Source organism: Pholcus phalangioides, unplaced genomic scaffold, assembly GCF_987345545.1.
Source record: "Pholcus phalangioides strain wild (caught in Gottingen) unplaced genomic scaffold, Ppha-v1.0 ptg000007l_1, whole genome shotgun sequence".
Lineage (NCBI taxonomy): Eukaryota > Metazoa > Arthropoda > Arachnida > Araneae > Pholcidae > Pholcus > Pholcus phalangioides.
In genome coordinates this window covers 54,795,439-54,807,967 of record NW_028301600.1, presented here as the reverse complement: position 1 = coordinate 54,807,967, position 12,529 = coordinate 54,795,439, and the positions used below count along the sequence as shown (strand labels likewise).

General features: G+C 31.4%; 1 protein-coding gene across 2 annotated transcripts; it reads left to right on the top strand.

The window, feature by feature from the left end:
- The first annotated feature begins 22 nt into the window (after positions 1-22).
- On the top strand, positions 23-11,572 carry LOC149085503 (adaptin ear-binding coat-associated protein 1-like). 2 transcript variants are annotated; one of them, XM_089233548.1, is made up of 8 exons: positions 23-227; positions 2,791-2,891; positions 3,214-3,318; positions 3,535-3,616; positions 4,961-5,075; positions 5,797-6,095; positions 7,704-7,849; positions 8,133-11,572. In XM_089233548.1, the coding sequence occupies exons 1-7, from the start codon at positions 142-144 to the stop codon at positions 7,723-7,725; spliced, it is 810 nt and encodes a 269-aa protein (XP_089089674.1). In that variant the 5' UTR covers positions 23-141; the 3' UTR covers positions 7,726-7,849; positions 8,133-11,572. The 2 variants fall into 2 exon arrangements, with proteins under 2 accessions (XP_089089674.1, XP_089089675.1); XM_089233549.1 differs by having other exon boundaries at positions 26-168; positions 8,133-10,140.
- Positions 11,573-12,529: the final 957 nt, after the last annotated feature.

Below are 12,529 nucleotides of genomic sequence, written 5' to 3'. Positions count from 1 at the left end.
AGGATTCGGTCAGAGACGTCTCGCTATGGTAATCAATACTCAACAGCTGTCTGGACTCTTGGGGATTAGCTCCATGTCTATCCGCTGTGATCATTATCCAAATTATTGAAAAATTTACTATTATCAGCTCAAATTGTAGCCATGGATGAATATGAAACTGTTTTGCTGGTAAAACATGAAGTTTTTGTCTTTAAAATCCCACCTCGTACTACAAATCGAGGATATAGGTACTTTCATATTGTAATTTATTGTAAATTTTCGTATCGAAAGTTTTTAAATTTATTGCCGATGTCGATTTTTGAAAATATTTTTATTTGACATACCATTTGGGAAAAAGTAAAAAAAAAAGAATACTTTTATATAGTCACTATGGATTTACCAATGACTTAAAAAAGAGAATATTACTTGGACTGGAAAGCTGAAAACTGTAATTTGAACCAATCCCCTATACTGAAGTTTTTTTTGTTATTGGAATTATATTATATATATATAAACACATTACAAGCAAGGAATAAGAATATATTCCGTGTTGTAGTTTACTAGCACTGTGGTTTTAGAGAGAAAAAGAAAAACTTCATACAAGCTTCTGTGTGTGTCTGATGATTAAAATTTTGACCATAACTTACACAGTTCATGGTGTCTTAGAAGCTTTGGGTTTTGGCCATTTGATTGTTAATGCTGCTTGTAATCTCATTCATCAGTGAAGTTTGAAAATCCAACAGTTTTTGGTACCCTTGCAGCCATCACTTTTAAAGAAAACCATATAATTGAGTTTTTTTAATATTGTAATTACTGTGTGTGTGTGAAGTACGAAATATAAAAACATCAAATCAAATACAGTTGATTCCCGTTTTAACGAATACCATTATAGCGAAAATCTCGTTTTAATGAAAACTTTTCTGATTGCCAGATAAGTTTACACAGGGAGAATGTAAAAAATCAGGAATTACTTTATTATGAAATTTTGTTATTACAAAGTGATTTCTCTGGTTTCTTGGAGTTCATTATAACAGGATTCGACTGTATGTACTAAATTAAAAGAGAAATTTTTAAATTAAATATAGGGGGGGGGGAAAGAAAACCTTAAAACTTCCCCTGTGTCCTACAAAATTTTGATCTGCTGAGATCAAAAGATTAGATATAGTGAAAGTTCTATGGCTAGCAATAGTTGCCTATATAACTATATCACTCTTAGATGTTGATGCACTTCTGATAGTGTTAATATATTCCATATATAATGACTCTATAACAATATGTTTCTCTAGTCCCTTGAGCTCTAAAGCAGAATGTTTTGTATTGTTCTGCAACGAGCCCTCAGTTGACTGGAAATGTACTGCGGTAAAAATTCCTGTAATAGTGTTTTCTATACCTTTCTTAAAATTTGTTCAGATTGTTCTGTAGTAGCACTGATTATTCTGTCACATGCAGCACAGATTTCAGCATATTCTGCTTTGGTATTTTATTTTTTGTACTTATAAATATTCTGTATTTCTAGAGCTGTTTAACCAGTGTAGTTGAGAGTTTTTTTTGTTCTGCTCATGTGAGATTGACTGTTAAGAATGGTAGATTTTGTTCTCGACAATCAGACATCCTATAATAACTCTGGAAGCTACCTGTTACGTTACTTGTGCACCCAAAATTGTGAGAAAAAACTCTCAACTAAGGTGGCAAAATAAATTTACTTTTTTTGACAATTCTTCTGTGAATATACTTGCGATAAAAATTCATAAAATTACAAATAAATCATAAAGACAATAGCCGTTGTACTTAAAATGTTGTATTAATCTCACAAAATGCAAAGTAATTTTTGAGTATGGTTGATAATAACATATGGAAACATAAAATATCTGGCTCAACTTATTAACTAGAGTCAATCTTTATGAAAGTAAAAAGTAGCATATGAGAGTTTAGTTTTGTTGCCAACCCCAGTCCTAAAACAATGTGTTTAATTATGCACTACTTGGAAAAAAATATTTTTTTATTAAAAGTATAAAGTGTGCAAAAAACCAGTTCTTGTAATTTAAGATGAGAATACCAACTATGTGGTGATTGTATAGGTTTTTATGGGGGGGACAAAGTTTCTGTTGTGAGTTTTGTGTGCAAACAATTTGTTTTGTATGCAGAAAAACCCCATAACACATAATGAGACTCTGGTAACTGTGATTTGGAAAGAAGATAATGATAAATAATTTAGAAACTGAGGGGGAAAAAATCTTTCTCTCTCAATAGGATATAGTTGTTCAAACTATATGAACTCCAGTTCATATAGTTTTCTGCAGTTGAACTGGTATGATCATAATAAAAATGAAATAATTTAAGTTTCATATTAAGAAGTGAAAGACTTTGTTCCTGTAAGAAGTGAACTCGCAATCAGGTGCAAATCCAGACAGGATGATTGTCCCTCCCAAGAGCTAGATAAATATGGAGGAAAAATTGGTCCATCTCTTAAAATATGGGGTAATCTTATGAACCTACACAATCACCCCTACCAACACATCGACCTGTATCAGCACTTGCACACAATTTATTCAATCTGAAATTATTTTTCATATCTTATGCGCAGTCAACACTTGTTTTTGTGAACTCAAATTGACTTGAAAATTAATTTTTAAAATTGAAAGTTTGTAAATGAGAAAGACATTCAAAAAACTGACACATTGTTTGGGACCAGAGGACTAGTTCATAAATGCATGTTGGTTTGTAGATTTAAGGTTTATAAAATTAAGCTATGCATGTTATTCCAGTTTTTGTCACTTGATGCACATTGAGTATGTTTATTTGATGTTACAGAGCTTCTGATTGGAAACTTGATTCACCTGACTGGACTGGGAGAATGAGATTGGTTGTCAAAGGAAATAAATGTGTTTTGAAGCTGGAAGATAAAAACACAGGTTCTTTTCATTTTTCTAATGTGTTTCAAATGATTGAGCATCAAAATGAAAATATATATTCGACATTATTGACATTACTCAGCTATACAAAACCGATAAACATTAATTTTGATTTTTTTTGGACTGAAGCAGTTTTTCCCCCGACCCTGTAATTATTTTATAAGACTATTAGTAGTTATAAGACTATTTAGTTTATTTGACTATAATTGGTCTTTACAAATAGTAAAAGAATTATAAAAGAGTGTGTTTTTTAGAACTTTCAATGTTAGAACATGAGTGCTTGAGATATTATTTATTATATTATATTTTATTATATTCGTAGGTGAGTTGTTTGCTCAAAGCCCAATTGATAAGTATCCTGGGATTGCTCTAGAGTCTGTATTGGATTCCAGCCGATATTTTGTTTTGAGGATAGAAGATGACAATGGCAAGTATATTTCAAAAATGTGAACGTGGTATTTTTTACTATATGCTTAGATAATTAGATGAGATACTGGAAAACTAATAAAAGGTTCAAGTATCTAATTATGTCTGTATATAAATATTACTTCATCTGTTCATCTGTCTAAAGTTTATGGTAATACCTGATAGTAATTTGAGAAAACTCATAGCCATTTTCTTATTTTTTGTTCTCATATTACAGGTCATTCTGCTTTCATTGGCATAGGCTTTGGTGATAGGGGTGACTCATTCGATCTAAATGTTGCCTTGCAGGATCACTTCAAGTAAGTTTGGTTTTTTCATCTTATATTCACTGTATATTAACTAAATAAAAAAGGATGATGGAATAATTTTTACTCAGAAGGTCTATAATCAGGGCCGTCTTAAGAGCATTGTGGGCCCCCAGGCCAAGTGGTTTTTCTGAGGCCCTAACTGGTAAATTCTTGAAATTTTTTACTGAATCTAATTTTTGTGAGGCCCCTTTTCTCTTGAGGTCCCCGGGTGGGCCCATGTGTTAAGATGGCACTGTATGATACAAAGAGTGTATCAATTTCTGGTGCTCGAAATAAAGTGAAATTTCAAACAGTGGGTACTTTAAAAATAGTATATTTGGTTTCTTTTTGAAGAAATGAATAAATTTAGTGATTAGATGAGGATATAATTGTTTGCATAAACATCTCTGTTGTGTAAATTCAAAAATTCTTTTACAAATGTGACATTAATGTACAAGAATAACAAATTTTTATTTTTATTAATAAAAATCATTAAGTTAATCATTAAATAATTATAACTACCTACTCTTAATTAGATTGTAGATGAATTTTAAAGGGATGGAATGAACTGCACTTATGTTTGAATGATATCCACTATAAAACAAATACTTTACACTTTAAATATAAGTGCAAAAAATCTGTTTCAAAGTGCAAAGTATCTGTTTTAAAGTGTGAAGTATATCCGTTTCAAAGTGCAAAGTATATCCGTTTCAAAGTACAAAGTATATCCGTTTCAAAGTGCAAAGTATATCCATTTCAAAGTGAAAAGTATTCAAACAATAGTTCCATGTAACAAGTGTGAAGTATTCAGACGTTCAAAGTATCCATTTTAAAGTGTGAAGTATCCATTTTAAAGTGTGAAGTATCCATTTTAAAGTGTGAAGTATCCATTTTAAAGTGTGAAGTATCCATTTTAAAGTGTGAAGTATCCATTTTAAAGTGTGAAGTATCCATTTTAAAGTGTGAAGTATTCGAACTATAGTTCCATGTAACAAGTGCAAAGTATTCAAATTCAAGTGCACTTAATATTACCCCTTGGAGAATTTTGGTGTGTCATCATCATCATCAATCCACTGCTGGATGAAGGTCTCCTCTAAATTTTGTCCATTCTGCTCTGTCTGATGCTTTAGCCATCCAGTTGACTCCTGCCACTTTCCTGATCTCGTCAATCCATCTTGCGTGGGGATGCCTTCTCGGACGTTTAACACCACGGGGGTACCACTCTAGAAAACTTGTGGTCCATCTGTTGTCCTGTCTTCTTGCAATATGTCCAGCCCATTTTGGTGTGTGTCATACATTATATAGAAACTATACAAGTGTTTATTAATCGCCATGTGGTTTGTGTGTCTGTTTTAGGTGGCTGCAAAAAAGTGAAGAAATTGATAAAGAAGTGGACCATGATAAATCAAAACCAAAAATAGATTTGGGCTTTAAGGAAGGACAAACAATAACAATCAACATGAATATTGGGGTAATATTTTTGCCTTTCTAATTCAATCTATTTTTTATTACATAGCAAACTTTGTTTCCTTTAGCTGCTAAAGTCTTGCAACCACCCATAATGCCTCCAGCCATGCTGCTTTTTCGTTCATCTGATGACACATAACAATTCCCCTGTAGACTTTGTGTCATCAGCAGAAACAAATTCACTAAAAAGTATGTAACATTAGGGGTGATGTACCCATTGTCTACTTTGCCACATCTCAGGTCATTTATGACAAATGGACTACTGCAAACAATGTAAATTCATCCCCGAAAGCAAAAACGATGAACAAGGAGCATTACCCAGACATTCTATTTTTTTTCTGGAGTTCATTTGTAGTGAATGGCCGGAGATATGGCAAAGTAGACAATGGTATAATTGTACCTAATAGTATCTATTTTGTAGTTCATTTGTTTCTGCTGATTGAAAGTTCTGCAGGGGCATAGTTTTGTGCCATCAGATGAGTTAAAAGCAGCATCACAAGAGGAACTACAAATGGTTGCAAAAGATGGCCTTCAGCTTTACAAGCACTGGCAAATGGGCAATATTGCCCAAGGAGATTGTATTGAGTTTGCTGTACATATGTATTTCAAACTATCCAAGATGAAAAATTCTATGCCATCCTCTAAACCTCTGCATCCTTCCACATGTATTTTTATTTTCTTTTAAAAATTAAAGTTGTATTCATAATTAATTTTTTTTAATGTAGAAAAGATCTGGCAGTGCTAAACCAAGACCTAAACCATCAGCATCAGGAGCACTACCTGGTTTGTTGCCCCCTCCACCAGGAGGTTTAAAAACATCACCAACTTCAGGACAGAAATCATTTGGTACATCTAGACCTGGAGTAAACATGCAAGAGAAAGGTTCAGCTGTAGCTGGAACAGATGCAAATAGTCTACTACTAGATCTAGACTCTCCAGGAGAAGCCAAGTCATGCCAGGCTACTGATCCTGTCCCAAAAGCTACGGGCAATGAACTTTGGGGTGATTTCACTGCAGCTGGCGCGTAAGTTTTATGGAAAGTGTTATAAACTCGATTATGTTCCTTTTGACCAAAAAAAAAATTTTTTTCGTGATTATTTTTTCTAAAATTATATTTTTGAAAATCTTGGAGATAATGTCTTATTTCTGTTTATCTCATAGTGATTTTATTTAACTCTTTTCTGAGCAGTATATTTTATTTTTTAACTCTGTTTTGCAATTTTCTTATTTTTTTTAACAAGATGCTGTTTTTATATTTTTATACTGTAATAATTAAGGTTCTTGATAAACACCTGAAGCTTGATAAAAATGCTTTCTATTCTGCGTACAGAAAAATGTTTTTATTGCTTCTCCCATAGAAAGCTTTTTTTTTAGCTTTGCACAATTTTTTAATCCTCATTCTTTGAATAGACTATATTTTGGTTTCCAATCGATTCATTGATTAACGCTGCAGAGTGTTGTAAACAAATAGAAGTTAATTTCAATCAGCTTGTGTATGTCATGCAAGTCACAGTATGCACACACACAAATATTTTTAAAACAAAATAAACTATTATAAATGTCTATGTATTTGAATAAGAAGTTTTTAGGTTTTTTGAGTATTTTTTTTTACCAAAAGTTTTGGTGAAGATGATTAGTATTTTGTATTGTGTGTCCTAGAGATTGAATGCAAATTAATCTTATTTCCCTCTCTCCCCATTTTAGAGGATGATAAAATTCTGTGAATGGCTTCACTTTCAAAAAACAAAATTTTCTCGAAAAATTGTTTTTTTTAAGTGTAATTTATTGGTGTTTGTGGTGTGATCTGGTAACACTCCTGACTGATTTGAATACCAACAACGAGAGTGCGCGGCTCCTGCCACGTGCACCTGAAGCATATATATGTCGCGAGTTGAATGTCATCACTACTACTATTACTTTTGCTTAACTATGTAGCCTAACATAATTAAGCATTTGTTATCATTATAATCTAATGTTAATCATGTAATAAATTCTAGTCAGTTACCAGCATGGTCTTGCTGTGTTTTGATCTTCACCCACTACATTTGTGGTGACGTAAATGGGATTGAAATTCACTTAGGCTGACATTACACTGTAAAAGTTTTATAAAAGTTGAGAAATGCAACCAATAAGAGCATTGGTGACATTCTAGCAAATGCAATCAATCACCTTATTGGTTGTTTTATAAATGAACTTTTATAGTGTAATCCCAGCCTTAGATAATCACAGAAAATAATATTCTGGACGAGCTCTAAAGCATCAAGTGTACAGCATGTAGAAATGAAGAAAGAAAAATTTTCTGACCAAAGTTTTCTCTGAATTTCTAACTAATATTTCTTGAGAGACATAGGTGCCATCATTGTTTCCACTTTCTCAGAAGCCAAAAACCATGATGGACACCAACAATACAGCAGGAAAATATGGTATAAAAAAGACAGAAAATGGGCAATGTAATAGAAAAAGCTGAAATGGAATTTAGCTGAAGTAAAAAAACGGTGAAGTATCCAGTTGAGCTGAAAAATTCTCGGCAGAAGTGTCTGGATTAGAGAGAAATTCTACTGTATTTATATCAGTAGTAAATGAAATGGTTATCTATAATTGATTTATCATTTTTCCTATATCTACTTTGCAGGAATGAAGGTTCATTTCCATGATGTGGACAATGTGTACTACCTTATAGTTATGCAGATATTGTAGCTAAAGTATCTTGAATATCTGAAAGAAATAGATAAAACATTGAATGTGATATATGCTGTAATTTACTGCATAAAATTGTAGGTTAGTGATCCTTCTAATCACTTTATATTTATTTTAAATATTAATACAAGTATTTGTTGTGTGTTAAAAAATATGTATAAAATGCCAGTTTCTAGTTGTCATATTTTTTCTACTTGTGATGTAACTAGAAAATATTTAAATATTTTTGGTTAAAATTTCATTGAAAACTCCTTACTATTAAACACTATTCAGCACATTTAAGTATTTTGTTTATTTGGTGGTGTAAAAAATGATGCTTGTTCATTTATTGCAATTAAGTTTGTTTATGCTTTATTTTTTTTAGGCTTTGAATAATTCCTGATTTTTCATCAAAGTTTCCGAAGAATCTTTTTTTTAAAGACTGGTATCTCTAACATTAAAATTTTTTTAGTGAAGAAGGATTTCACACAATATGCATGATGACATTTAAGATTGGATATTTCATGTATTTGAAAATATAGTGAATCTCATCTCCATGTACCTTATTAGTCATCATAATTTATGTTTAACCCTCTTACAAGCCATTTTTCAGTAATATTTTAAACAACCTGCTGTTTATGGTGATAAGGATATGTTCATTAAGTGAAAATTCATATAAAATGTAAAAAAAATATTTAAGTTTTCATAAATTTACCAGGGTGATTTCCCGCTGCCCATAGAAAGTTCTCATACAAATTCATCATATACATAAGTTTTCCTTGGGCGTGTTTCAGCTTTTAGCTGAAATCATAAGATTTGTGGTGATAATAAAAACATTCTATTTGTCATGAAACTTCCTGAAACGTGGATGTTTCTTCTTATGGCACTTAGAAAATACCTGAGAGGTGAGAAGTATGCTTCTACAGTGTATGAAAAGATTAATAAAGTTTGTTATGTAAATAGTCAAAACTTTTGTGCAACCTATATTTAGGATATCAAAGAGCAAACATCAACTTTACAATTAATTTGTAAATAAAAAAAATTGGGCTGGAAAAAGTTTCAATTTTTTTTAGTGTAATATCTATTTTTGATGTGATTCTCAAGCATCTTCAATGTAACAAAATTCGTTAAAAATGTCATTCGAAGAATTTCTCGAAAATGAATAAGACATTTCATAAAATCAGATGAGAATTAAATCAAGAATATGTAATAAAAAAATTTTCAGTATTGAATATTGCTACTTTTGGTGAGGAAAATCATCTGATAAAGGGACCTATCAAGTTATGGGAATAAATTATTCATTTTTTTAAATTTTATTTCATAAAAATTTAAACCAATATTAAATTTGATTGAAAAAAATTTTGAATTATTAAATATTTTTTTGGTGGTTAATAGTGATACTGTAAAAATTTAATTATCAGATCCTCATTTATCTGGAAAACTCTACAGAGATGGATTAATGTCGGTCGGGGCCCCGGGCGTAGAAGAAAATATTTCCCCTCCAAAATGAGAAAAAAAATGTAAAGTAGGAGTTTTGTGAGGCCCAGGAAACACCCAACCATTAAATCTGCCTCTTGTTTAACCAATGTTGGTTTCCTCAGTGATAATTCCTAAGTGATGAAGTTATCCCCAGAGTCTGAAACTCTCCTACTAATGAAAATAAAGTTATCGAAGGCTTCACAAGTGCAAATGAGCAATAATGATTTTTTAAGTGATCGTGTTAAGGAATTGGTTGGAGCTGCAGGAACATGTTTCCAAAGATACTTAGTGATGCAGCTAACAAAAGCTGAACAAATTATCTAGGTCTGTTGGTTATTTATTTGAAAAATAATTAGTACAGATGATAGTGTCACAAAAATTCACTCTCATGCAAATTCGTGAAAGGGAAGTTCACGGGAAAAAAAATTCACAGACAGAAAAATTTTCCTATAATAGTTCATCACTCCACATATATTCTTGAACGAGTGACCAAGAGAATGTCAGTGAATTCCATTAATCAGATGAAACTAGATTCAAATTGATGCATATTCGACTATCTGGAAATTCAGATTTACCAGCGCTGGCTTGTTTCATTTATGTCCGATAAGTAAGGTCTTACTGTAGTTATATTCTATTAAGTTATTATATTAGTGTATTCTGTGTAATTGTTTAGTTGCTGATTTGTTGTTAAAGTTGATTTTATATTTCATTTTTTGTAAATATTTTGTTATACATTTGTTTATAATGAAAATTTTTTTTTGCATATGACTTAATTAAATATAAAATTTCATAATCTCATCTCACTGGAAAGCTATTCCAATTTAAGAAGCTATAATTTATTTTTCTTTTCTAATGGTAAGTGTTATTGTTCTCATAACACCCAATTAAAAAATATACATGTGTGTGGGGGCACGGTAGCCCAGGTCGATAAGATACTCGCCTAAAGTACCAAAGGATGTTTAGAGGTGTTGTGAGTTCAATACTCGGTTCATTCTTGTCAGAAACTTTCCCAACACAAGGTACAACAGAAATGGCAACATGACCGCAGAAAAAATTGCTACCGCAGGGACTCCCCCCATCAAGGGGTTAGCGCACCAGCCTCTCAACGAGCATAAAAACAAGCCTGCTGTTCGGAATCAGCAATAAATTGTAGATCCTGGTCTTATTAGCCCTCGTGTGCAGAAAATGACCGTAGTGTGACAAAAGCGATCAAATGATACATGTGTATGTTTTATCATGTATTTTTGTGTGAAAAATATGCAAACTGTGTTAACATGCACTTAGTATAACCTTGATAAAAACTTCACATTCAGGACTACTAAAAATACAGCTTGAGCAAAATAGTTTGTTAAACAGTATTAATTCATGAGAAGGTTATCATCTATCCTTCATTCCCTGAAGTCTAACAAGTATTATTTAGCAAATTTATCATTAAAAATTGCATGTAATTGTAATGACATGGAATTGTTGAATGTTTCTGGTACTACCGTACGATATATAATTAATATTATACTTGTACTCATGAATCTTTGATCATTATTAAGTTTTTTTTTACTATAAATGTTATGCTATGTCTGTTTTATGAACTAATTACAGAATTCCAAATCACGGAAACTTGCATAATTTTTTTCGATATAGTAACCTTTCGATTTTACAAACAAGTCATCTGGCCCAGAAAAACATGGCATTTCTTTGCACATCTCTTTCCTCCTAATTTAATGTACAATTTTGGACAATAAAAATGAAACTGTTCAACTTTTTTGCAAATCTGCCAGAGATTTTTTTTGGCCGTGCTTCTAATTTTAGCAAAGTTCATTGGAAATAGTGTATTAAAAAAAAAATTATGACTAATTCCAAAGAAAGTAGGTTAGTGTTCACAATTTCATCAAACTATGCTATTTCAATTATATAGTTGTAAAAAAAATTATGCTCCATGTAATTTTTACTTTCATTGAATACTTCTCATTTGTGTCATAATAAAATACCTCATTATTTGACTGAAAGGATTTAAATTCCTACACATTAAGGCAGGAGACATAATAGTGAAACCCCTCAGACACACAGTCACCCTTTTTTTAGACAGCTTTTTTTTGTCCCACCGGTGTCCACTAAAGAGGGGTTTACTATACGAAAAAAAATCATGAAATAAATCAATGAAGATTTGATTCTGAAACTTTGCATGCATATTACTGAAGATAGCCTATACAATACTGGTGCTCTACTTATGAAATATGAATAACATCTATATCAGCAAGAATTGAACTAAATGCATAACTATGGAGCAGTATAGCATTGCAAGCTGAGCTTTTATTTAATTACATTCCAGATCTGACCACAGCTCATTAAGTAATGCAAATCGGTTAAAATTTTCATTTAGTGGCAAACCATTTTTGAAAAAAGTGTTTGCAAATACATTATCTGTTATATTAACAATCTAAATTTTGTCTTTAAACCATAAGTACTGGAGTAATTAGAAGTGTTGTTGCATGGTAGTACTTTCAAACAAATTTTCATACATGCTTTCTCATATAGGAAACTAATAGGTGCTGTTCATGTGATTTATGTATTGTGTTATATCTTCTGATTTTTAAATTGCATAACTTTTGTAGTGAAAAAACCATGTAAAAGAGAATGTTAGAATTCAATATATTTTTTTTTAATTGTAAAATCAATTTACTTGTAAATACTTTTGTGTATTCACTTCTAGTCTTTAAGCTTACAATAGTATGCTATTGTGCCAAATAATTTTGTATATATTGTATATCTTATTTCAAGCAATGTCACATGATTGTTGCTGTTAATGTTAGACCTTTGTTTATTACTGATGTGCACAATTTGTTACTTGTTAATAATAAACAAATTAAACATTGAAAAAAATTATGGCCATATTTTTTTTAAAAGTCCTTCATATCCATTGTTTCATTTGCTGTTATAAAACTTTTTTGACCTGCAGAGACCTTTCAAGAATCAATTTCTATGGCATTTTTCTTGCGAAAATCTCAAAAGTAATACAGAAATAATTATACTATCATACAGGGTGTTCACTCTTAGTGTTATCCAACAATCAATTCCTAAACTGTTAGTTGAAAAGGTCATGCATGTCATAGTATAAATAATGTTCTACTGAATATGACTTATAGGGCGCACGGCTTGTATAAAAAAATTAACTCGTAACTTTCATTAAATAATGGCTTGCAGGATGACAAGACATCATCTGAAACATTTTTAGGTAATTGGAAGCTACCTGTAAGACTACTCTTATACTATTATCTAATGGCCAATAATCTGTATACAAGGGGTCAG

What these genes read in the sequence shown, in the direction of transcription:
- LOC149085503 (XM_089233548.1), top strand. Translation starts at nt 142, where the DNA reads ATGGATGAATATGAAACTGTTTTGCTGGTAAAACATGAAGTTTTTGTC. An exon ending in ACTACAAATCGAGGATATAG is followed by an intron (nt 228 to 2,790) that starts GTACTTTCATAT and finishes TTGATGTTACAG; the next exon opens with AGCTTCTGATTGGAAACTTG. An exon ending in GATTTCACTGCAGCTGGCGC is followed by an intron (nt 6,096 to 7,703) that starts GTAAGTTTTATG and finishes TCTACTTTGCAG; the next exon opens with GAATGAAGGTTCATTTCCAT.